Source organism: Gossypium hirsutum, chromosome D08 (genome assembly GCF_007990345.1).
Source record: "Gossypium hirsutum isolate 1008001.06 chromosome D08, Gossypium_hirsutum_v2.1, whole genome shotgun sequence".
In the NCBI taxonomy this organism is placed as follows: Eukaryota; Viridiplantae; Streptophyta; class Magnoliopsida; order Malvales; family Malvaceae; genus Gossypium; species Gossypium hirsutum.
Window position 1 is genome coordinate 10588814 of NC_053444.1, and position 23455 is coordinate 10612268.

Below are 23455 nucleotides of genomic sequence, written 5' to 3' on the forward strand. Positions count from 1 at the left end.
TAAAAAAGTCCTAAGATATGTCAAAGGAACTCTAAGCCATGGAGTTAAATTCGTGAAGATTGAAAACTTGAAGCTAGTTAGATACACAAATAATGATTAGGATAGATCAATAGATGACATGAAGAGCACATTTTGCTACTTCTTCACACTTGGTTCGATAGTGTTTTGTTTGAGTTCAAAGAAACAATATACAATAGCATAGTTAATAGTTGAAGCAAAGCATGTTGTACCTGCAATAGCTATGTAACACCCTATACCTAGCCTGGTCGCTAAGCCCAAATATCAGGATGTCACACCACCGTTTCATGTCATACATATAGTAAATTGTTACATTATTAAGAAATCATCCTCTTTATCAGTGATATTATAAATTTTTAGTCAAACATATATCAATCATCATTAGAACATGCCAAACATACTTTAAATAAACTTATAGTAATAATTGAATATGCATTAGGATCACTTAGCAAAATTTCCAAAACAATCACGTAGGTATTGATACTAAAACATGGGTATCGATATTTTTCTTACACGGTATCAATACTGTATGGAAAATCGGTACCAAATCAGCATTTTGTTTCTTGTCTAAAATCAAAACACAAGAAAATATTGGTACAATTGAAAAAAGTATCGATAAAATTACCTCGAGTATCAATAAACGTGATAGGGTATCGATACTAATTTACAATTCTGGCTTCCTGCACATTTCAAATTCACAGAGGTGTCGCTTTTACAACACGAATATTAATACCTCTACTTCAGACCAGAAAGATACAACAGTTTTAAGCATATAAGTCATTCCAACTTGTACCAATTCATTATGCTATCATATCATCATCAAATAAACATAAAAATGGCCGTAGTAATAGTCTCAAATGTCGAAAGTAAGTCCGAGCAATAATCAACGTAATACGAAATGAATCTCATAAACCTATAAACAAATAGTCTATGGAAGCATCCAAAACATCATGGAAAATGTCAGTAAAAGTCTACCAGGCCTTATTCCTAAAATGAAAACTGATAACAATAACACCTACGAAATAACAAAAAAGGACTTGCTTAGATCACCCCTTGGAACCACACCACTCATACCGACACTTAACTACTCTGCAAGGGTTTTAAGAAAAGAGCGGGTGAGCTTAACAAGCTTAGTGAATGCTCAGAATAACCACAATGTACACACAATATCAAAAGTTAAACGAGACCATACTACAACATGTTCACAACCATATTCTATCAAGTCAAAATATCATATTCACGTTTCATTGAATCATAAAACTAACATATACTCCTACATGCAATTACACTCAACTTGTTTATATATAATTCATTTAACAATACCTCATCAAGACTAAACAACGTATACATGCTTTAATAAGCCACAAGTCTAGATGATATATTCACATGCATTCACAAGTTAAATAAACGATCCAAACCACAATTACATACATAATTTACTATAAGAACATACTAACATTTTCATGAACTTAAATCGACCCATTTAGTATATTATTCGCATGTTTTGCATCATGTCACATCATATTATTACAACATATAAGATCACATTTTAAATGATAATTTGCATAGCAACCACATACTCATTTAGGCATACATCACATTACACATATATACATTTTAAGATAATTTGGCACTTAAGGCTATATAATATAAAAGTAGGCTCTATCACCACAAATCGGATACACGGATCTCTAACACACCAAATGACTCATAGATTCAAACATATCCCAAAACTGAAGTATAAAGCTAATACTCTCCAACACATCAAACATGTCCCGTTGAATGGAGCTTAGATCATATTCCCTTATCTCTCCAGCATGTCCCAGGGTCTCAATGCCCAAATCACGAAACACATATAGGTGAGTACTCACAATCTTATGGCATGCCAACTATATCGAACTGTCTCATAAGCTCACAGGGCCAAAATATCCACAATTACACAATTTTAATTATTGATTTAATACACACTATCTCTGTTCATATTCATCAATTCACATTACAAACTTGTACACAATGCTTGCTTATGAAATTCACATTTAATTGCACTTAAAGTGTCACAATAATGCTCATTGAGTCATAACGTATCGAACCACATATGAGTGCATTAAAATCATTTTATCACATACACAACTTGTTACATTAGCATTACATTCCATAATTCAACACATACGTATGATCGGTTGTTTAATGTCACATTAATAATGTGCAAGCGTACACTGCCAATGCAAGTATAGTAGACAGATATGAGTCTGTCAGATATCAATCCCACGAGGATGGCTATCTTTTGTCATCAATGTTAGTGCAATAAATAGATAGAAACGAGATAAATTGTGAGAGTAGTTGTTGAAGCAATAACTTGAAAACAATAAGATAAAATATGATAATGATAAATTGGGTTCCCTAATGTGAATATTCAACAGAATAATAAGTGTTCACAAGGTATAAAAGGATAGGTGATTGTTGATGCAATAATTTGCAATGAATATCTCACTAAGCTTAACTTCTATATTTAATCTAAGACTTAAACATGCACATTAATCACACCTTCCGATGATGGCAATGGAACACTATTAAGAACAAGTGGATTAAATTCCTCTAATCCTCAAGCAACTTCCATTGTCATGTTTGCTAGCTAGAACTGTCGCTGCACCTTCCGGTGTTAGTGGCTGCAATAACACTTTCATGCTAAAAACATTCAAACCCAAAGATTAAATAGTAAAAGCAAGATTCAATAAAATAACATTTAACCCATAAATCATGTGTACTTCCATACTAACATGAAATAGAAAGTAATCACCATCATTTAGAAAAGAAAACTAAAGGAAACAAGTGGAGAATACTATTCCTAGACAACTCGACTTGAATTTCTCTATTCCCTCTTGTGTCGCACTCAAGGCTCCTCGTCAAGATATAAGTTGCATCCCTTTCACGTCGGTTCACCCGTAAGAGGGTTAAGCCACCATAGCTGAAAAGCTTCAAAAGATAGGTTGAAGAAGATACTCTCCGAAAAAAGCTCCTTTTTTTGTTCACGTGAATATTTATATTTTTCCCAAATAGCCTAGGTGTCCTTTCATTAGAATCATGCTGCCTCTATACGTACAAGTTGGTCATACCAAACTGGACAACACACATTTGTGTTCTTATCTAGACAGCTGCCAGGTGCGGCGACAATTCTGGGCGCAATCTGAAAATTCTCATGCAATGTCACTGGTACCAAAACATGACAAAATTAAATATAAATAGACTAAGATCCACTGAGTTATAAAATGCAATTTACTGAATTGAAAATGCTAAAATATGTGTTAAAGATAACTAAATGGGGACAAATTAACTAATAAGTAAGGAGAAAATATATGTTCTTTCTAGTACTATCACACCCCCAAACTTGAATTTTTACTTGTCCTCAAGTAAAACAAAATTGGCAAGGCTACACAAGAGTTTACTAAGGCAAATAAACATTCTAGCAACTTGAATCACCTAAAATCCCAATGAATGGGTCACATTCAAATGACAGAATATTGCACCGACAATACATAAGCATGAATGAATAAGATTGCAACTTCATCAAAATCAGCATCATGCTTTAAATCCTAAATTCTATCTACCAATACAACATTGATTGTACAATATATGTCTTCTTCTTTTTTTGTGAGTAAGGGATATCATTGCATTACTGTACCCTTGTTCCTGAGAAGTAATGATGGAGTGCAACAAACCCCTAGGGAGTACGTAATTGCACCAACAAACACTCCTGTAGCGACAACTCTTGGCCAGATTCATTTTTCTAATGCTTGCATTAGAGTGTTCCCTCTTTAACAATGCACAATACACCCACTTTGGGGTGTCTCTTATTCATAACTATATATATAAGCAGCTGTAAAAGGTAGATTCATTCAAGATTCAAGGAGTGCTACTAGTCATTTATTAATAATACAACCGGATTCATTCATCAAAGAATTAAAGATACAACATTCAGTCAACTTTATCCAACTCATTCATCGATAATTCGCATGATTCAAGAATTAAGCATCGATTGTAACAAAAATTTTCAAACACAATTGCATTAACCATAAATAAGCCTTGCATAATTCGTTAAACTAACATTAAAATGCAATGAAAATAAAAAAAGCAACCACAATGTGCACTAACAAAATGAAAATTACAGCTCCAGGCAATGCATGAATACTATAGGTAAAACTTAAGATAAACTAACTCAGTTTTTCTCAGCCATCAATGTGATTGCACGATGTTTCTTCTTCCTCCTCTTTTTCTTCTCCTTGTGCATTTTGTCTTTGGAGCGCTTTCTCTTCTTTTCTTTGGGGGTTTGCACGGTCCTTGGATCACTTCTCAATTTTCAGCATTGCCCCAACATCAACGGTTGCTTCTTATGTAGGAAGGGTCACCTTGAGTGGTCTGGTATAGACCACTATCGCCAATGAGTTGTGGTGCTTCTCACTGGTTACCTCTGCAACTTCCGCCAGTTTAGCTTCATTTTGCTCCAGATTATCAATAGTTGCATCCACAAACTCGGATGCACTGGCAATGTTCTTAGTAGAACAATAGTACAAATTACGTTGACAAAAAAGCCCAAGTGCATCGACAATAGTACCTAATTATTCTGCAAAAATAAAATAAAAAATAAAATAAGCTTGAACAAAAAAATAGCATAACGATAAATTCAATAAAAATTAAAATTTTTCGACCAATTTAATGGTCTCTGCCTGCTTTTGATTAATACTCCCAAAATAGGGTTTTAACTACTATCCATTCATTTTGAACTAGTGTCCGTCATGTAAATCTCTAATTGTGACTACACCATAAGGAAATACTTCGACAACTTCGAAAGGTCCAGACTAACGAGAGCGCAATTTACCCGGGTGCAATTTCAGTCTAGAATTGAATAATAAAACTTGTTAACTCGTGATAAATTATCGCTTCAAAATAATTCTATCATGCCATCGTTTAGTCTTTTCCTTGTAAATTGTAGCGTTTTCATAGGCATTTCGCCTAATCTCCTCTAGTTCAGTGATATCCAACAACCTTTTCTTTCCAGCAGTTGGAAGACCAATCTTTCCTCGAAGGGTTCAAAACCTTCTCAAGAATGTTTTTAATTTGTCAATTCAATACTTCGACTTGTCCATTAGTTTACTAATGATGCATAGTAGCCATTCTATGATTAACTCCATATCTTTTCAGTGCAACTGCCACTTGGTTGCAATGAAACTGTGTACCCTGATCACTAATCAATGCCTTTGGTGTGCCAAAGCGGGTTAGTATATGCTTGTGAAAAAATTTAAGCACTGTCTTTGCATCATCCTTTGGGACTGCAACAGCTTCAACCCACTTCCAAACGTAGTCAACAACTACTAATATATAAAGATTTCTAAATGAATTTGAAAATGGTCCCATAAAATTCATACCCCAAACATCAAACAATTCAACCTCTATAATTGGCTGCTGCAACATTTCACTGTGTCGAGATATAGAACCAGTGCGCTGACACCTATCCCATTGACTCACAAAATTGTGGGCGCCTTTGAATAATAAAGGCCAGTAGAATCCTGATTGGAGAATCCTGATTGGAGAATCTTAGTAGCAGTTCGCATGCCACCAAAATGACCTCTATAAGGAGCATTATGATAGTGCTTTAGGATTGAAAGCATCTCTTCTTCCAGAACACAACGCCGAATAATGTTTTTATTGCATACCTTGAATAAATATGACTTGTTCCAATGATACTTCACTACTTCACGAAGAAATTTTTCTTTTTTATGGCCTATGACACTCAATAGGAGTTTTTCACACACTAAATAATTATCCAAATCCGCATACCAAGGGGTTGCATCTACAGCAAATAACTTCTCATCTGAGAATGCGTCGACAATTTGAAATATGTTTCCATCTTCACTATCAACTTCCAATCGAGAAAGATGGTCTGCAACTTGATTCTCTGAACCTTTGCAGTCTTTTACCTCGACGTCAAATTCTTGCAACAGTAAGATCTAGTGTATCAATCTTAGTTTTGCATCCTTCTTCGTAAAAATATATATCAACACCAAGTGATCAATAAATACGGTAACCTTTGCACCGACAAGGTAAGAACGAAACTTGTCGAAGGCAAAGACTACAGCCAACAATTCTTTCTTTGAGTGGTATAATTGATTTGAGCCTCTGTAAGAGTTTTGCTAGAATAATAACTGGCGTGAAATATTTTTTTCCTTGTGTTGTCCTAGAACAGCACCCACAGTAAAGTCGCTTGCATTGCACATAACTTCAAAAGGTTGAGACCAATCTAGTGCAACGATAATGGGTGCATTTACTAGTTGTATCTTTAATTGATTGAATGCCTCCAGACATACATCGTTAAAGAGGAATTTTTTATTTTGTTCTAGCAATGAGCATAAGGGCTTTACAATTTTTGAGAAATCTCTAATAAATCTTCGATAAAACCCTGCATGCCCAAGAAAACTACGAATACCTTTCACATCTGTCGATGGAGGTAATTTCTCAATAATTTCCACTTTAGCTTTGTCTACTTCAATGCCTTGACTAGGGATGTGATGGACCAAAAAAATGCCTTCAATTGCCATGAAATGGCATTTTTTCTAGTTTAAAACAAGATGTGTGTCTTCACATCGCTGCAATACTTTATCCAAATTGTCAGCGCAATGGTCAAAATCATTCCCATAGACTGAGAAATCATCCATAAAACCCTCTAAAGAATCTTCAATCATATCCGAGAATATTGCCATCATGCACCTTTGAAATATGGCTAGTGCATTGTAAAACTCGAAAGGCATACGGCGAAAAGCAAAAGTACCAAAGGGACAGGTGAAAACTATTTTCTCTTGATCCTCCGGTGCAATAGCAATTTGATTGTACCCAGAATAGTCGTCTAAGAAGTAGTAATAGGCTCTTCCAACAAGCCTGTCTAACATTTGGTTAATGAAAGGAAGTGTGAAGTGGTCATTCCTTATGGCAGCATTAAGTTTGTGATATTCCATACAGACTTAACATCCCGTAGGTATGCGTGTAGGAATTAATTCATCTTTGTCTTTGCTAACCACAGTGATGCCACTCTTTTTAGGAACGCATTGCAGTGGACTTACCCAATTGCTATCAAAAATAGGGTAAATAATTCCAGCATCAAGCCACTTTATAATTTCTTTATTAACAACTTCTTTCATCTTCTCGTTTAATCTTCTTTGTTTCTCAATCGATTGCTTGCCTTCATCTTGCAACTTGATCTTGTGCATGCAAAAAGATGGACTAACGCCTCGAATATCGGTAATACTCCAAGCAATAGCTCGTTTAAGTTGGTTAAAAATATGGACTAATTTCTCTTCTTGAGTTACATCCAGTATTGCGAAGACAATAACTGGGAGAGTATTGTTATCACCAAAAAAGATGTATTTAAGATAAGTAGGTAATGGTTTCAATTCCAGAATAGGAGCTTCATCGATAGATGGCTTGAAAATTGGATCTATTCTGTTGGCTAAGTCTAAGGATTTAATCTGTCATCCATGCCTGAGTTCAATATTATTAGCTTCAACCATGCTGTCATAATTATCTAAGAATTCATCATCAGATGTCACTACAAACTCCTCAGAAAGTATTATGCTTTGGTTATTGAATTCTTCCTTAATTAGATCATCTAGCACATTGGCAGTTTGGCATTCTTCTTTATCCTTGCATTGAATATATTTGAAAACACTGAAGGTGACGTGATCATCATTAAGCCGCATGGTCAGTTCACATTTGTAAACATCAATAAGAGTTCGTCTGGTGGCTAAAAATGGTCGTCCCAAGATTATGGGAATCTCCTTGTCTACCTCGCAATCAAGTATGATAAAATCAACCGAAAAAATGAATTTATCCACTCAAACTAAGATATCTTTAATTTGCCCTTCAGGTTGAGCCAAGGATCGATCAACTAGTTGTAATATCACTGTAGTAGGTTTCATGTGACCAATTCCCAACTTTCTGATAGTAGATAGTGGCATTAAGTTGATGCTAGCTCTCAAGTTGCATAAAGTCTTACCCAAATAATGATTTCCAATTGAACATGGAATAGTAAAGCTCCCAGAATCTTTCATTTTGGGGGCCAACTTATTTGTCAAAACAGCACTACAGCCTTCTATAAGTGTAATAGTTTCCATATCATTAAGCTTCTTCTTCTTGGACTTGAGCTCCTTCATAAATATCCCATAATTCAGAATTTTCACAAGAGCGTCTACTAAAAGAATATTGACCTGTAGTTGCTTTAATGTCTTCAAGAACTATTGGTACTACTTGTCCTGCTCATTCTTCCGGAATCTTTGTGAAAAAAGGTAAAGGTGGAGATACATCTGATTACGCTGAAACATTTGATTACGTTGACAGTTTCGAAGGTCGAACATTAAGCATATGAGTGACAATTTGTGGAACTTCTATGTTCAAATTCAACCTTCTCACCAAGGATCACTTCACCAGTATCTTAAGGTGTTACAGTAGAGTCTATAGTTAGCTCACCAGTTTGTTTACCACTCTTAAGCGTGATAGCTTTACAGTGTTCTTTCCCCCTCAGACTGGGATTTTCTGTGTCACTAGGTAGTGTGCCCGGTGGTCGAGTATTCAGATTCAAAGCAAGTTTCCATAATTGTGCCTCCAATGCCTGAATACAAGATGAATTCCCTTACACAATAGCTTCTGTGTGAGTCATATGCTCATGCATTAAAGCCTCAAAAGCTACTAATGGGTTAGAAGGAGAAGCATGTGTGTACTGTTGTCGTCGATGCTCTTGAACATGTTGATGTGGCAGTGAAGAGTGTTGTGGTTGCATCTGATTCTCGTGTGGCTTTGTTGTGGATGCATCTAAGTATGCTGATTGTAGTTCTATTGTTGTTGATTGTAATTCCCTTGTCTCGGGTTATAATTGCCTTAAGTAGATATATTCTCATATCGAAATGTCATAGCATTTTTTCCAGCATTCTAAGTTCCCTAAGACTGTTGATTGCGTGTAAAATTATTATAAGAGTTTTCATAAGAATTGCTGCGGATGTTACTGACATAAAAGGCATTCTCTGCATGTTGTGGACAATCTTCATAGCTCTGTTTGTCACTGCAAATCTCACAACAAAAGATAGGAACATCAACTTGTTGAGCAACTTGTATAGGTGCAACATCACTAGTCTCTTGCATATTTCACCATATTTGCAAAAAAAAAGAAACTTGAGCACTCAGTGCAGATATTGCGTCCAGTTCAATAACTCCCGGAGTAGCTTTTTGCTTATGCAGCTCTAAAGATAGGGTATTGATAATCATTTTGAGCAATTCTCTCAAGAATTCCAAAAGCATCATTATAAGCACAATCTAGCAAAGGACCTTTGGCTGATGTGTCAACAAGATTCCTTGTGTGTGAATTCAGCCCATTATAGAAAATTCCAATTTGTGTTTCCTGTTGAATGTTGTGCATGGGACAACATCGAAGCAAACATTTATAACGTTTCCATTTGGTGTGAAGATTCTCATCATCCAGCTAATGATAAGCTATAATATCATTTCAGAGACGAGCATTCATTGTCGGTAGGTTAAATTACAAAACAAACTGTGTTGCTAGTGTATTCCAAGAAGTAATTTATCCGGCAAGTAGCCCAAAAACCAAGTATGAGCTCTTCCCTGCAAGGAATAAGGAAATAATTGCATCTTCAAAGCGTCATCAGAAATGCCTTGTTAACTAAAGAAAGCAAAAATCAATAAAAAGGATTTAAGATGTTCTCGTGCGTCTTCATGAGGTAGTCCAGCATATTGCCCATTAGAATTCAGCATTTGAAAAATTATTGGCTTGAGTTTAAAATTTCCATCTTCGATTGCTAGCCTAACAACTCCCGGTTGTAAATCATCCAAGACAGGTACTACAAAATCTCATATAGGCTTGTTTTGTATTTGAACGTCTTGCGGCAACAGTGGGTCATTAGCATTTTGTTGCTGCACCAGGGGTATGACTTCATAGTTTCTTAGTAAAGCCATATTCCTTTGTTCTCAAAGTCTCCTCCGAACGGTTCTTTCAATTTTTGGACCAAAATCGGCAATAAACTCTGAATTGCTTCGAGTCATACAACACCTAAAATAAAATGTGAAAATAGCGACAAAAATAAAACAACTTAGTAAAAACTAAATATTATGAAATAAAAACAAGCAAAGATAAACATCAAATAAATGCCATCCCCGGCAACGGCTCCAAAACTTGATTGACTGTTTAATGTAACAGCAATAATGTGCAAGCGTACACTATCGATGCAAGTATAGTAGACAAATATGAGTCTGTCAGATATCGATCCCACGAGGATGGTTGTCTTTTGTCTATCAATGTCAGTGCAATAAATAGATACAAACGAGATAAATTGTGAGAGTAGTTGTCTAAGCAATAACTTGAAAACAATAAGATAAAATATGATAATGATAAACTGGGATCCCTAACGTTAATATTCACAGAATACTAAGTGCTCACAAGGTATAAAATGATAGGTGATTTTCAATGCAATAATTTGCAATGAATATCTTACCAAGCTTAACTTCTATATTTAATCTAAGACTTAAACATGCACATTAACCACACCTTCTGATGATGGCAATGGAACACTATTAAGAACAAATGGATTAAATTCCTCTAATCCACAAGCAACTTCCATTGTCATGCTTGTTAGCTAGAACTATCACTGCACTTTCCAGTGTCAGTGACTGCAATAACACTTCCATGCTAAAAACATTCAAACTCAAAGATTAAACAGTAGAAGCAAAATTGAATAAAATAATTTTTAACCCATAAATCACGTGTACTTCCATACTAACATGAAATAGAAAGTAATCACCAACATTTAGGAAAGAAAAATAAAAGAAACAATTGGAGAATACTATTCCTAGACAACTCGACTTGAATCTCTCTATTCCCTCTTGTGTTACAGTCAGAGCTCCTCGTCAAGAGCTAAGTTGCATTCCTTTCACGTGGGTTCACCCGTAAGAGGCTTAAGCCACCATAACCGAAAAGCTTCAAAAGATAGGTTGAAGAAGATACTCTCCCAAAAAAGCTCCCTTTTTTTTCTTTTAACATGAATATTTATATTTTTCTCAAATATCCTAGGTGTCCTTTCATCAGAATCATGCTGCCTCTGTACGTACAAGTTGGTTATACCAGACTGGACAGCGCACACATTTTTGTTCTTATCCGGATAGCTGTCAGGTGTGGTGACAATTCTGGGTGCAATCTGAAAATACTCATGTAGTAAAGATAAATAGGCTAAGATCTACTAAGTTATAAAATGCAATTTACTGAACTAAAAATGCTAAAATATGTGCTAAAGATAACTAAATGGGGACAAATTAACCAATAAGTAAGGAGAAAACATATGTTCTTTCTAGTACTATCAACGTAACTATCGATTTTTGCACACTTTCTCTGCACATTTATGTTGCTAACACAACATCATCACTATTGCTCAACATATTTAATATCTCCACAACACAATACAATTCACAATAGTCATCACACACGTCTCATATCACAATATCGCATCATAATAATCAATCCATAAATATTCTCATAATCACATAATTTCCCAAAAATAAAATAAGGGAAATAGCTTACACTCGGAACTTAGGATAGGGATTTAGGCTATTCCTAAGCTCCAAATTAACACTATGAATCGTGTCTACTTGCAGCGATTCCAAACACTCACCGATTACACTTTCACTAAAAAGGTGAAAGCTTAAACTAGCTTTTCCTTGCCTTTTCCCTTGCTCGAAGAAAGTTCCAACGGTTCCAATGCTTCACACATAATAACCATAAAATTTACACATTCAATATTCAGCCAAAGACTCATTTAAACCAACCAAAAACACAAGTCTAAGCTATATTCCTCACAAAACTGAAATTTCGACTAACAAACTTGAAACTCAAATATCTTCCTCTATACTTAGTTTTTTTTCTCCTAAAACTGATTCCGTTCATCTAATTATTCACCTACGACTAACTCTCAACCTTTAAAATACACAAAACTACTCAATTTATGGTATCGAAATTTTCAACATGTTTATGGTTATTTAACGAAAATTCATGAAATCCTTAACGAAAATTTAAAGTAAGTTTAGAAATCTTCTAATTATGTTAAAATAAGTTCAAATACATATTGAAACCACATTTTTACCCAAAATCTCAAAATATACTATTAATGACCTAATTTTCAACTTTTATTTAAAACACGCGATTTAATAGCTAAAAATTATGTTTAAAAGACCAGTTATCATCTCAAACTAATTAGGAATTGAATCGTTACCTTAGTTGACAAAAAATTGAGTGTTTGATTAAAAACTCGAAAAACCTACAAGCTTGACAATGGAGAAATCTATAGTGTTTTTGGGTATTTTTCTTGGATTTTATGAAGGTTTAATGATTTGGAAAGTGATAAGAATCAAATAAATAGAGTTTGGGAATCAAAACTTGAATGAGAAGAGCTTGGGAAAGCAATGGACGAAAACCATAAAGAATGGAAGAAATCTAACGTGGGTTTTATAAAGATGAAGGGGAAAATTAGGTTAATTTAAAATTTTGATAAAATGGCAACATAAATGCTCACAATTTTGTCTCTGTTACAAATCAGTCCTTTTTCTAAAATTAAAGGTTTCCAAAACACTTTTTCAAAATTGATTTGATTTTTCTAAAAACAATAATCAAAATATTACTGATATACCATGTCATAATATTTCGAACACTCTAAAGCTAAAGTTCCTAAAATACCCCTAAAACTCCTAGACCCTATTTTAGGGTGTTACAAGCTGTTAACCAAGACATTTGGATAAGGAAGCTATTGAATGATTTGAACCTAAACCAATGGGAAGCAACAGAGATTTATTGTGATAATCGATCTGTTGTAGCAATTGAAAAGAACATTGTCTTCCATGGCAAGAGAAAGCATTTCAAGATTAACTATCACATTGTGAAAGAAGTTGAACAATCAAATGAAGTGAAACTAATCCATTATAGACCAGCTTGAAGACATTTTAACAAAGCCCCTTAGAACTACCAGGTTCGATAGATTTAGAAACAATATTGGTGTCTAGTGCATAAAGGCCAAAGAGGAGTATTGCACTATAACCAGCAATGCAAATAGCTAAGATTGTAGTGCATGCACATTCTGTCGAGTTTGCATGCTAGTATTTTGTTTAGCTCTTTGTAATTTCATTTAATTAAAAATAAACTTACTTTGTTTATGTTTTGATGTGATTAGGTGTTGATTGACATGATCAGCTTGTATGCAAGCAAAGTTTTGAGTAGTTAAGGGTTTGGTTGTATTTGGTAATGCTATAACTTCAAATAATTTGTTTTTTCTTGCAGAAAAGATGTCACACCCCAAAATGGGGCTTAGAAATTTTAGGGGTATTTTAGAAATTTTGGCCTATATGAGCTCAAAATTTCGTAAAGTTGGTACTCGAAATGTTTTCGACAATGGTTTCCATAAAGTTAAGTTAATTTTTGGAAATGAGTTTTGAATGACATTAATTTTAGAAAATGGACTAATTTGCAAAATGGTCAAAGCTATGAGTCTTTATGAAGTAATTAAACCAATTTTTCAAAATCAACCTAATAAAGCCCGTTTTATTTCACAAAAACTTTTCTTCTCATTTGCTTATGTCGTTTCTTGCTCTCCCAAATCCCTCCCACCTGCTTTTGATCTTCAATTCCTAATTCTCTTTGAATTTTATCACCCTTGAGCCTTAAACCTCCATTATAACCAAGAAAATCACCAAGAATTTCACCATCTTCATCATCTTTTCCAAAATGTAAGTTTTTCTAGGTTTGAGTCAAAGCTCGATTTTCTTTCATTCAAGGTAACCAGTCGTTTTCTTATGATATTTAAACATTATTTAGTTCTTTAAACTGAATTTTTAGTCATTAAAATGCATGTTTTAAGTAAAAGTCAAAAATCGGGTCTTTAATGGTAAATTTTGATTTTATGGATAAAAACTTAGTTTTAAAGTTTTTTTTCAATTAGTTTTAATCTAATTAGAAGCTTTCTAAAGTAGCTTTGAAGTTTCATTAAGTATTTCTTGGATTTTAATGAATTTTCGTTGTAATTGCCAAAAACTTGTCGAAGAATTTCAATACTTTAAAACGTATAGTTTTATGTAGTTTAGAGGTTGGAAATTAATCGTAGATGAATATGTAGATGAATAGAATTTGTTTCGTGCAAAAAGATTAAGCATAGACTAAGTTATTCGAATTTTAAGTTTGTCGTGCTAAAAGTTTTGGTTAGAAAAGAGTGTAGCTTAGGCTTGTGTCTGTGGCTATTTGAGGTGATTTATTGACTGATTGTTGACTGAATATATGTGTGGTTTGTCTTGTTGATGTGTCGGAGTCCATATGACCTTCAATGAATAGAGATAAGACAAAGAGAAGCTTGTCTAAGCTTCCGATTTTTTTCGGTAAAAGTGAATATTTCAATTAGTATTTTAGAATCGCTGCTCTCAGATGATTCGTTGTGTATTTGGGGGTTTAGAGGTAACCTAAAACCCTATTCTAAATTTTGAGTATAAGTGTTCTCGCACTTATGATTAAATGTGAGATACATTTGTTTGTGAATTTGTGAAATTGTGAAATCATAAACATATGAGATGTTATGATTGTGCTATGAGTTTATGTTGACTGTTGTGGAAGTGAATATGAGAGTATATTATTCTTGTCATGTGACGGTAAATACGAGAGAATGTTCTCATGCCTTAGATAGAGATTGCATTGTGTTAATAATGTGAATAGGCAACAAATATGTGCGAAAAATCGGCAAGTAAATATATGATATTTATATGGATATTTTGGCCTTGTGACTTAATGAGACCTTTGGATATAATTGGCATGCCATAGAATTATGAGTACTCACCTATGTGTGTTGTGATATAAGGGGTGCTGAGGCCCAAGGATAGTGTTGGAGAGATAAGGGAATGTGAGCCGAGCTCCATTCATCGGGATATACATGTGTTATGTGTTGGAGAGCGTTAGCTATACACTTCGCTTACGAGATATAATTGACTTTACGAGTCTATGTGTGGCATGATTGAGATTCGTGTCTCCAATGAGTGGTGATAAAGTCCACTTTATGTTTCATAATCTCAAAAGCCAAATTATCATACACCGTGACTAAATGTGATTGTATGTGCTTATATGTGATTGATATATGTCGGAATATATAAATGCCTAAACATTCGTATAAATAATGTGTAAAAGAATGCATGGAAAATGACTAAATATGTGAGTTATAACACTTAGTTAATGATGTTTTAGGAATATGTTGTATGTTGTTTGGTTGATGCATGACAACTTGTTTGTGTAGTGGTTGTTCTAGGCATTCACTGAGCTTGTTAAGCTCACCCACTCCATTTTATCCTTTGCAGAGTAGTTGCGTTCCCGATGTGAGCGGTATGGTTGTCGAGGAATTGATCCAAGCCATTCATTATTCATTATATTAGATGTTTTGCTTGTTCTAGGGAATAAAAAGGCAATATGGTAGACATTTATATTGGATTGTTAAGACGTATTTGAGATTATTTGCATATTATGTATGTTTGGAAGCGTGTGGACTTGGATATGGTATTTGGACTATTGTTTTAGACATTTTGATGCTTATATGACTAAGTGAATGAAGTTTGATGTTTAGGAATTAAGTTTGAATGATTAAAATGCTCTTAAATGTTGAATTTTTGCAACTTGAAATAGAGGTATCAATATTAGGGCTTTTAAAACAATACCTCTGTATTTTTGAAAGCGCAGGGAGTCAAAATACCAATTTGGTATCAATACCTTAGCCCGAGTATTGATACTCAAGATGTAATTATCGATACCTTGCGAAAGGTAACAATATTTTCCGATGTTTTGAAATTTGTTGAGAAATAGAATGCTAGTTTGGTATTGATTTTCCAGGTGGTATCGATACCACTTAAAGAAAATATCAATACCATAGAGGTGGTATCGATACCTATGTAATATTTTTTGGAAAACTTGATAAGTGATCCTAATGCATGATTAATACCTATGTTATGCTATTTTATGAATTCTTGGTATGGTTTATCAACAAAAAGTGAATGTATGGTTTGTAATTCATGATAATGCTATGTTATTATTAATTGAAAAAAAGAAAGATGCATGAGAAATAACATGTTCTAGATGAACAACTAGTGAGACTGTGGTGTGACATCTTGATATTCGGCTTGACGTCTAGGCCGAGTATGGGATGTTACAAAAGAAGTTGAGATCAGTTTTTTGTTTCTTTTTTTTTTTTTTTTTGTATTGCTGCATGTTTTGCTTCAATGTCCTTTGCTTCCCTTTCTCAAAAACACCAACATCAAATCCACATAAATAGTACCTCATTAAACCAAAACCTCGTAAGTCCATAATAATTTAAGTTGCAGGGAAATGTTGGAGGCAGTAACTATCACTAGAACCTGCAATTCATCCAGGATCAGGGTAGGGAAATTGAACTCCAAATCTACACCAAAACAGAGCCTTCCATCACCATAACAGCTTTTCCTCGCAGAAGCACTCTGTGGTTCTGCTCATCTAAATGGATCTTCACAATTCCTCCTCTAGGTGATGCCTGTGCGAAGCAACCAACACAATCAATATCATAACAACAACAGTTTCGTTGGATGGTTCAAAGGAAAAGTAAGGGAAGAATACCGCATGCGCAACAAAATCTAACTTTCCCAGCTTTTGGCTCCAATAGGGTGCCAAGGCACAATGTGCACTTCCGCAAACTGGATCCTTATAGACATGAGAAAGAGAGATTAGCATGTCTACATAACGATCCAGCAATGTCGAGCCAAAGAGAATCATGTTGCAGGCAAAGCTATACATGCATTGAGCACATATATGTATGTATCTCAGTGTTTACTTATTTTTGCAAGTAATCATCTTCACTACTTTTTCCAGACAACAGACAAACTTGATAGTTAATGTCAAATGTTCATTCCAGGGACATAAATACGACACATTTCATCCTCAACAAAAGGCATGGAGCATAAGTTAAGCAAAAACTGTCTGCTTAGATGAAATAAGAAATGTTGGATACCATGGCTCACCTCATTAATACCATACTTAGGACAGAAGAACCGACTAATAAAATCAAATTCAGAATCTGGAGGGGCAGCCCCTGAAACAATTAAGCCTCGTCCAGGACATTTCAGTATGTCGTCAAACCGTGGCTCCATTTCGATAACAGATTTTCCAGATTGGAGCACAACCTAAGAGTATCCAAGTAAACAGAAAAAAGAAATCCCCTATCACTACACTATCATTAACAAACGTAAAAGTATCAAATGTGTCAACAAAAGCACATTATCCCTATTTCAGTCACTTGGAGAACCAGTAACACCATATATGCATATAGCTTGCTAATCAAAATTGAAAGCAATAGGAGAACTCAGGCTTTGCTTATGCAAATAAAATCCACATTTTTAATCGTACTTCTATTTTAAAAGTAACTTTAATCTCTCTCAAAAAAGAATATTGATGTACTCAGAAGCACGTAGTGATTTTAACTAATAACCAGGCAAGGCTGATACTTAAACCAGAAATGTTAATGATCCTGTTCAAGCATGAGAAAAGAGAAAATCAAGAAACAAAAAAAAAATTACTAGTGTTATTGAGGAATTACAAAGATATCATCTGCGGTAGTCGTTCTCTTAACATCAATAAGTGGAGCATCGTTCAAGGCTTTCGATATAAGTGAAGCCTCAGCAGAATTGAAGTCGGTGACTGGAACTGTAGGAAAATTCAGTTCGATCAGAAAGTGGTCGCTCACTCCGCCATTCTGAACCTCGGAGACATTGGTTGGACAAACATCTGGAACCTTTTTAGCAGTTAGGATTCCAGATAATGTATCAAATTCAATAATGTTTGAATTTACCAAACCAGTTGTAAAGAGAGTATGAGCAGATGCTAAGGTTGCATGACCACATAGATTTACCTGCCAAAGAGGTAAACAATTAATATCCAGGTCGCAATTGCTATATTACCACTTCACATTTGAGTCGAGCTTTAAGGTTTAATCAAGAATAATTGAGCATATCAAACATCCAATCTATTAGTGAAGGGTGTTGGAAATAAGAGAAGTGACCCCGGCAACAGGGGTAAACCATCTATGACGAAACCTGGTGTTTGGAGAGGTGGAATTGGTGATCCGAGTCAAGTAACAAGTCTCGGAGATATTAAACTCAGCAGCCACTGCTTGCATCCATTTCTCATCTCTTTCTTCCTCCAACAAACAAACCGCAGCTGGGTTCCCCTTGAAGGCGGAGTTGGTGAATGCGTCAACCTGTTCAAGAATCAAACATTCCAACCTGCTTATGACTTGACCCAACTCATTCTTTCGGGATAAGACTGAGTTGAGCAGTAGCACAGAAATAAACGAGCAAAGATAAGAGACAGAGATATTAACACATAGTATTTGATGGGTGTTTTGGCCATGTTGCTCAGACTAAGATTTGAGTTTGAGAGAACACAGTTTTCTCAACTTTGGAGTTGAACGGAGATAAATGATGGTGCTGAAGAAGTAAAAAGGTCAAAAGCCAAAGCCAATTTAAACAAGACCACCTCAAATTGCCATTCATTTTTTTAATCAATTTCCTCTTCAATTTTTTAATCTGTAAAGTAGACTTTAGGTCAAGTTAAGCTATGTCCATAAAAAAATACTTGTATCAAATTAAATATACCATTCTTGTTTTATAAATAAAATCTGCTAAAGCTCCCAAGTTCCATTGGAGAGGTTTTTAGAGTTGAGAAAATGAAAATACAGCCTTATTGTTAATTAATTATATAAAAATTTCATATATTTTTTCTTCTTAAATCAAGTTTAGTTTATAGAACGAGTTCAACATGATTTTATGGACTTTAAGAGTTGGATGTTATAATTGACATGGCCACATAGGCCTGGAATAAACAGTAAACATATAAATATAGTTTTTGATCCATCATATCATACAACAGCTTGGAATCATCATGTTCTTTAACTAAACCCTAAACCAGCAATCAACCTGTTCTGTTGACTGGGAAGAAATTATAAATTAAATCCAGGCACCTTAGCTTCACAAAGCTACAATACAGATGATGACTAAACGCAAATAAATTACTCCATCGAGCGCAGCATTGTGCACAAACTTATCTTATTTATGAACATGAATTGGGGGGGGGGGGCGAATTTCTGCCCCTAGAACTACCAAATGCCCTCCTTTGACATTTTCAGGAAATTGGACAAGGTGATATTAGGGAGCTCAACCACCCCTGTCTTCTTCTTCTTTATCCTCGTCACCTTTAGTGACTCCGCACCCTTTGACTGTGTAACTGTTACCGAGACCACGTTGTAGAACTGTTTAACGAATGTTAGGGAAGAAATTATTACACTTTCACCGTGTAAGATATTCATCAATATTCAATATTAAATCCAACACTGGTTGCAGCAAGAATCAGAGAGCTATTTTCTGAACAAAAATTTCCATCAGTAACCAACTCAGCATTGCATTTAACGAAGCAAGCATGTTCAGAAAAAGGGAAAAGATCGAGGGGTTACCTCACAGACACCATGCAGCAACAATCTATGGAAAGGATCTTGGACCTGTAAAGCAAGGACATCCCCATGTCCACGTTCCTGGATGAAGGTCCGTATGCAGTCCTGAAAAAAGAGAAAGGGTTTAGGTATTACCAAGTTGCCTAAGAGTAAGAATGGGAATATTTAACTTGAGTGGTCTTATGTTGAACCATATTTCACTCTCGTACATTACCTGTTTACTTATCTAAATAGTTAATGACATAAAATTTTCAACCAGAAATCTGCTCTCAAGCCTTTTGAGCATATGAATTCCATCTCTCATGGAATACATCTGGAGTCTGGTATGCTACTAAACACACTAATCGCATTAAGTCTATCTTAACCACTACTTATCCCTTCAATTATACTATTATAGCATAAATATTAAGCTGGGATCTATAGCATACTCATACCGACATTAACCCGGCATAGCCCTACCCTCCTTGCACTTGATTTTGAGAAAAGAAAACAACATAGTGAATAACTTGTAAACAAAATAGAAGAAAAAGCTCATGAGAAGAACCTATTAATAATAACCATTCTCAAAGAATCAAAAGCAAAATCATGTACCTCATAGCTCGCAATAAGATCTGAAAGAAAGCTACGGCGAAGTGCTTCTCTTGTTCGGCAATCAACTCTTCGCCATGCACTCAAGAAAGCTGCCTTATCAGCGTCAGCATGAAATTTCTTCTTCATAGATGAATTATTTAAGGCGCCAATAATATTAGCCTAACATAAAGGAATATACAATAATGTGAGCATGTATCCACAATAGTTTTCCTATTCTAGAATTTGCTTAAGGTTATCATCTTCAATTACAAAATCAGATATAATATCTTCCTCCTTATACACTTACCAATAGTTTTCCTATTCTGAATTTGCTTAAGGTTATCTTCTTCAATTACAAAATCTTTTTATAACATTGAAAAAGTTTTGACGAACAAGGGAAGTAAAATGACCTCTTTATCCATATCTATAGTCCTAAATTTGTCCCATTCTCCCACATTCGTCATGCAAAATGCTGATGGCGGCACATCATCACCTGTGAATGAATTTGCAAATAGGGGCTGATTATATTCCTTTGAAACAAATCATTCAAAAGTATAATGGGACACAAAGCGACCAAGACCACAAGTATGCCACACAACAACAATGTTCTCATCCCTTCCACTATTATCATGTTAAAGTTGCACACTCTTAATAGCTAAAGGCACGTATAGAGCATCAATTAATACACATTGCCCATGGCTGATGTTACACGGTTATTATACTCATGAATGCAGTTACTAAAAAGTGCATACGGTGAACTGAGGGATATCCAGCAGGACATGTCATTACCCCATGGTGGTGGAGCAAAAAGGCCTCTTACTTCTTCTGCATTCAAGCGAGGAACAAGTTCCATCAACAATCTATCATTTAACCATCTTCTAGAACGTCGGTTTGTAACCTGAGGCAAATAAGCAAGCATTTCAGGGAACGAACAGCTTATTCGAGAAATATCCCAAACAAATACAGCAATGAAACCATTAACTCAATAGAATTCATAAATGAACTAGTCCAAAAATAGTCTTAAAGAGTTAAAATTTCAAATACGCAAGAAATTTGCAAACAAAGAAAAAGTTAAATCAATACAACACCTATCATCACTAAAATGGATCCTATAATCAATAAGATCAGAGTGGAAATTGTTCTAAAAATGGACCCATTCGCAAGTGATAAAGAACGTTACTTTTCCAGTCAAGCTCTCGAGAAGCTCAATCTTCTTCTCAATCGAGAGCCCACGAGATTTTCCATTTTCTCCTGCCGAAAAAGTTAAAACAAACATCACTTAATTTTCCCAGAAGGGAAAGATTTGAATTTTTTTCACAGAAATGGCGTAGTTTTATCCACATAATAACACACAATAACTAACGCTAAAAAGGTTAAAATCGATCTGGGTTCATTCCATCAACAACACAAAAAAATGGAACAAAAAAAAGAACACACAAATATTTTTAAAAAATTACCTTTACGAAGCTCAATCAAGGGAGATGATAAGAGAAGGTCGGTTTCTCTTTGAAGAACCCCAGGAGTGGCCATGACTGTTGATAGTTTGATCGGGGATTGAATGGTTTTTGGAGATGACTAGATCTGTAATTGATGAGTGTTTCCGGGACGTTCTTTTTGGAAGGAATAAAAAAAATCGAATCCAAACGCAGCCTTATCCTTAAAAAGCCCTTTCAGACTACCTCCGAACACTGATCTAATGGAAACGTGAGGAAAGCTTGAATGTTAAAATCAGCTGCTTCGGCTATGCTTTGTGTACGAGATTTGCCCAATTCGGTGATGAAAAGCTTTGAAGGATGGGTTCAAAAACCGATGTAGAATTTGATGTAGCTGGGAAATTGATAGAATCCTGGGAAGACACGTATCAATTTAAGCAAATGGCACGTGTGAGAAGTGGAGGAAACCACCGAGGAAAAAAGAAGATATGATATGCCGTGTTTGATTCTCTTTGATTCTTCTTTCTATAATTATAATTTTCCCTTACCCTTAATTTCCTAATTTGTAGTTCTTTTTGGTTAATATATACACTTTTGACATTTTATTTAGAGAAATCCCAACATGTTTTCTTTTTATCTATTGATAATATGAAACACAATAGGCACTTAATTATGTCCCAATCTCAAACAAGTTTAATTTAAATAATATGAAACAAATTAGGCCCTAAATTATGTCCCAATCTTAAACAAGTTTAATTTAAATATTAAATTTAAATATTTAATTCAAACATTTTTTTATCTATTAATAATGACTTATTTCAATGATGAATATGGTACTTTATTTGAGATCATTTTTCAAATCTAGTGTAGGATGTTACAATTGGACCAAAAGTGTATAAGCTAGAGGAAAAATCTATAATCTCTAGTGTGTACCCGCCATATCAAAGATTGACAATGTAATTGCAGGAAGGATTGCACCAAGCTCAAAAAGTATGTAGCTTCTGGTTGTAGATGTGGCATCATTTGAAGAGTTAGGATACGTAATTAAAATGATTTTTTTTGTAAAATTAGAAGCCAAATAAATCATTATGTCAACTTTTAATTTGGATTTTTAAGTTTTCTTGAATTTTAGACTTTAATTATTTTGAGCAATTTTCTTTCAATTATTTGTTTGTTTGTTTTACAATGAGTAGCTAAATTTCAATTCTAGCTTAGTTTGGTGTTTGAATGGTGAGACTTTGAATTCATGCACTATTCTTTAATTTAGTATTCGTTAATTCTTCGGTTTAGGAGATAGACTCAGTCGTCTCACAATTTCATTTTAGCATCAAAATCGAGAAAGACCCTTTGATTTGGTGTTGGACAACATACATTTAGTATTCGTAATTGTAACAGCCCAAACCCGGCCTAGACAAACAACCGAATCTTGAGGAATTACATAAACTTGTTTTAAAGTTCCAAATTTTGAACTAGAAAAGTGTGTTTTCGAGAAATGTTAATTTTGATAAATCTCTTGCAATTTATCGAGAAAATATGCGTAGATCTTATTTACTTGATAGAAAACATTTAATTTGTTACTTAGTTTCACAGCGGAAGTTTCATAGTCATTCATTTGTAAAGCACAATTTCAAAATATGGAAATGAATCATTTTACAATTTAACAAAAACACAATCCGGTAGCAAGCCCATCAAAAGCTGAAAATAAAGTCCACAATACTTAAACAATCCAAAAAGTCCAGAGTTAAATTTAAAACAAAAATTGTTTCATTTTTTCAATTAGAAAACTTGAACGTTATAATATGTGTGTGATTTTTTCCAAAACGATAATACATTACTCAATTTATAAAA

At 34.6% G+C, this 23455-nt stretch overlaps 2 protein-coding genes and 1 long non-coding RNA gene across 6 annotated transcripts; 1 reads left to right on the forward strand and 2 right to left on the reverse strand.

Moving 5' to 3' along the window:
• Positions 1-13689: 13689 nt before the first annotated feature.
• On the forward strand, positions 13690-15700 carry LOC107914515 (uncharacterized). The gene is made up of 2 exons (XR_001688896.2): positions 13690-13881; positions 15439-15700. It is a non-coding gene; the product is annotated as an uncharacterized lncRNA (long non-coding RNA).
• A 430-nt stretch (positions 15701-16130) lies between these two features.
• LOC107908100 (uncharacterized isomerase BH0283) lies at positions 16131-18838 on the reverse strand. 3 transcript variants are annotated; one of them, XM_041099829.1, is made up of 6 exons: positions 18480-18838; positions 18159-18356; positions 17697-18008; positions 17122-17283; positions 16721-16804; positions 16131-16637 (listed from the first exon to the last, which is right to left on the reverse strand). In XM_041099829.1, the coding sequence occupies exons 2-6, from the start codon at positions 18273-18275 to the stop codon at positions 16530-16532; spliced, it is 783 nt and encodes a 260-aa protein (XP_040955763.1). In that variant the 5' UTR covers positions 18276-18356; positions 18480-18838; the 3' UTR covers positions 16131-16529. The 3 variants fall into 3 exon arrangements, with proteins under 3 accessions (XP_040955763.1, XP_040955764.1, XP_040955765.1); XM_041099830.1 differs by lacking the exon at positions 16721-16804 and having other exon boundaries at positions 18159-18838; XM_041099831.1 differs by lacking the exon at positions 16131-16637 and having other exon boundaries at positions 16717-16797; positions 18159-18838.
• A 113-nt stretch (positions 18839-18951) lies between these two features.
• On the reverse strand, positions 18952-22106 carry LOC107914499 (uncharacterized). Of its 2 annotated transcripts, none has more exons than XM_016843436.2 (7): positions 21632-22106; positions 21355-21425; positions 20964-21072; positions 20585-20667; positions 20196-20354; positions 19608-19709; positions 18952-19406 (listed from the first exon to the last, which is right to left on the reverse strand). In XM_016843436.2, exons 1-7 carry the CDS (start codon positions 21702-21704, stop codon positions 19254-19256), a joined length of 750 nt encoding a protein of 249 aa, XP_016698925.1. In that variant the 5' UTR covers positions 21705-22106; the 3' UTR covers positions 18952-19253. The 2 variants fall into 2 exon arrangements, with proteins under 2 accessions (XP_016698925.1, XP_040955766.1); XM_041099832.1 differs by having other exon boundaries at positions 18952-19518.
• Positions 22107-23455: the final 1349 nt, after the last annotated feature.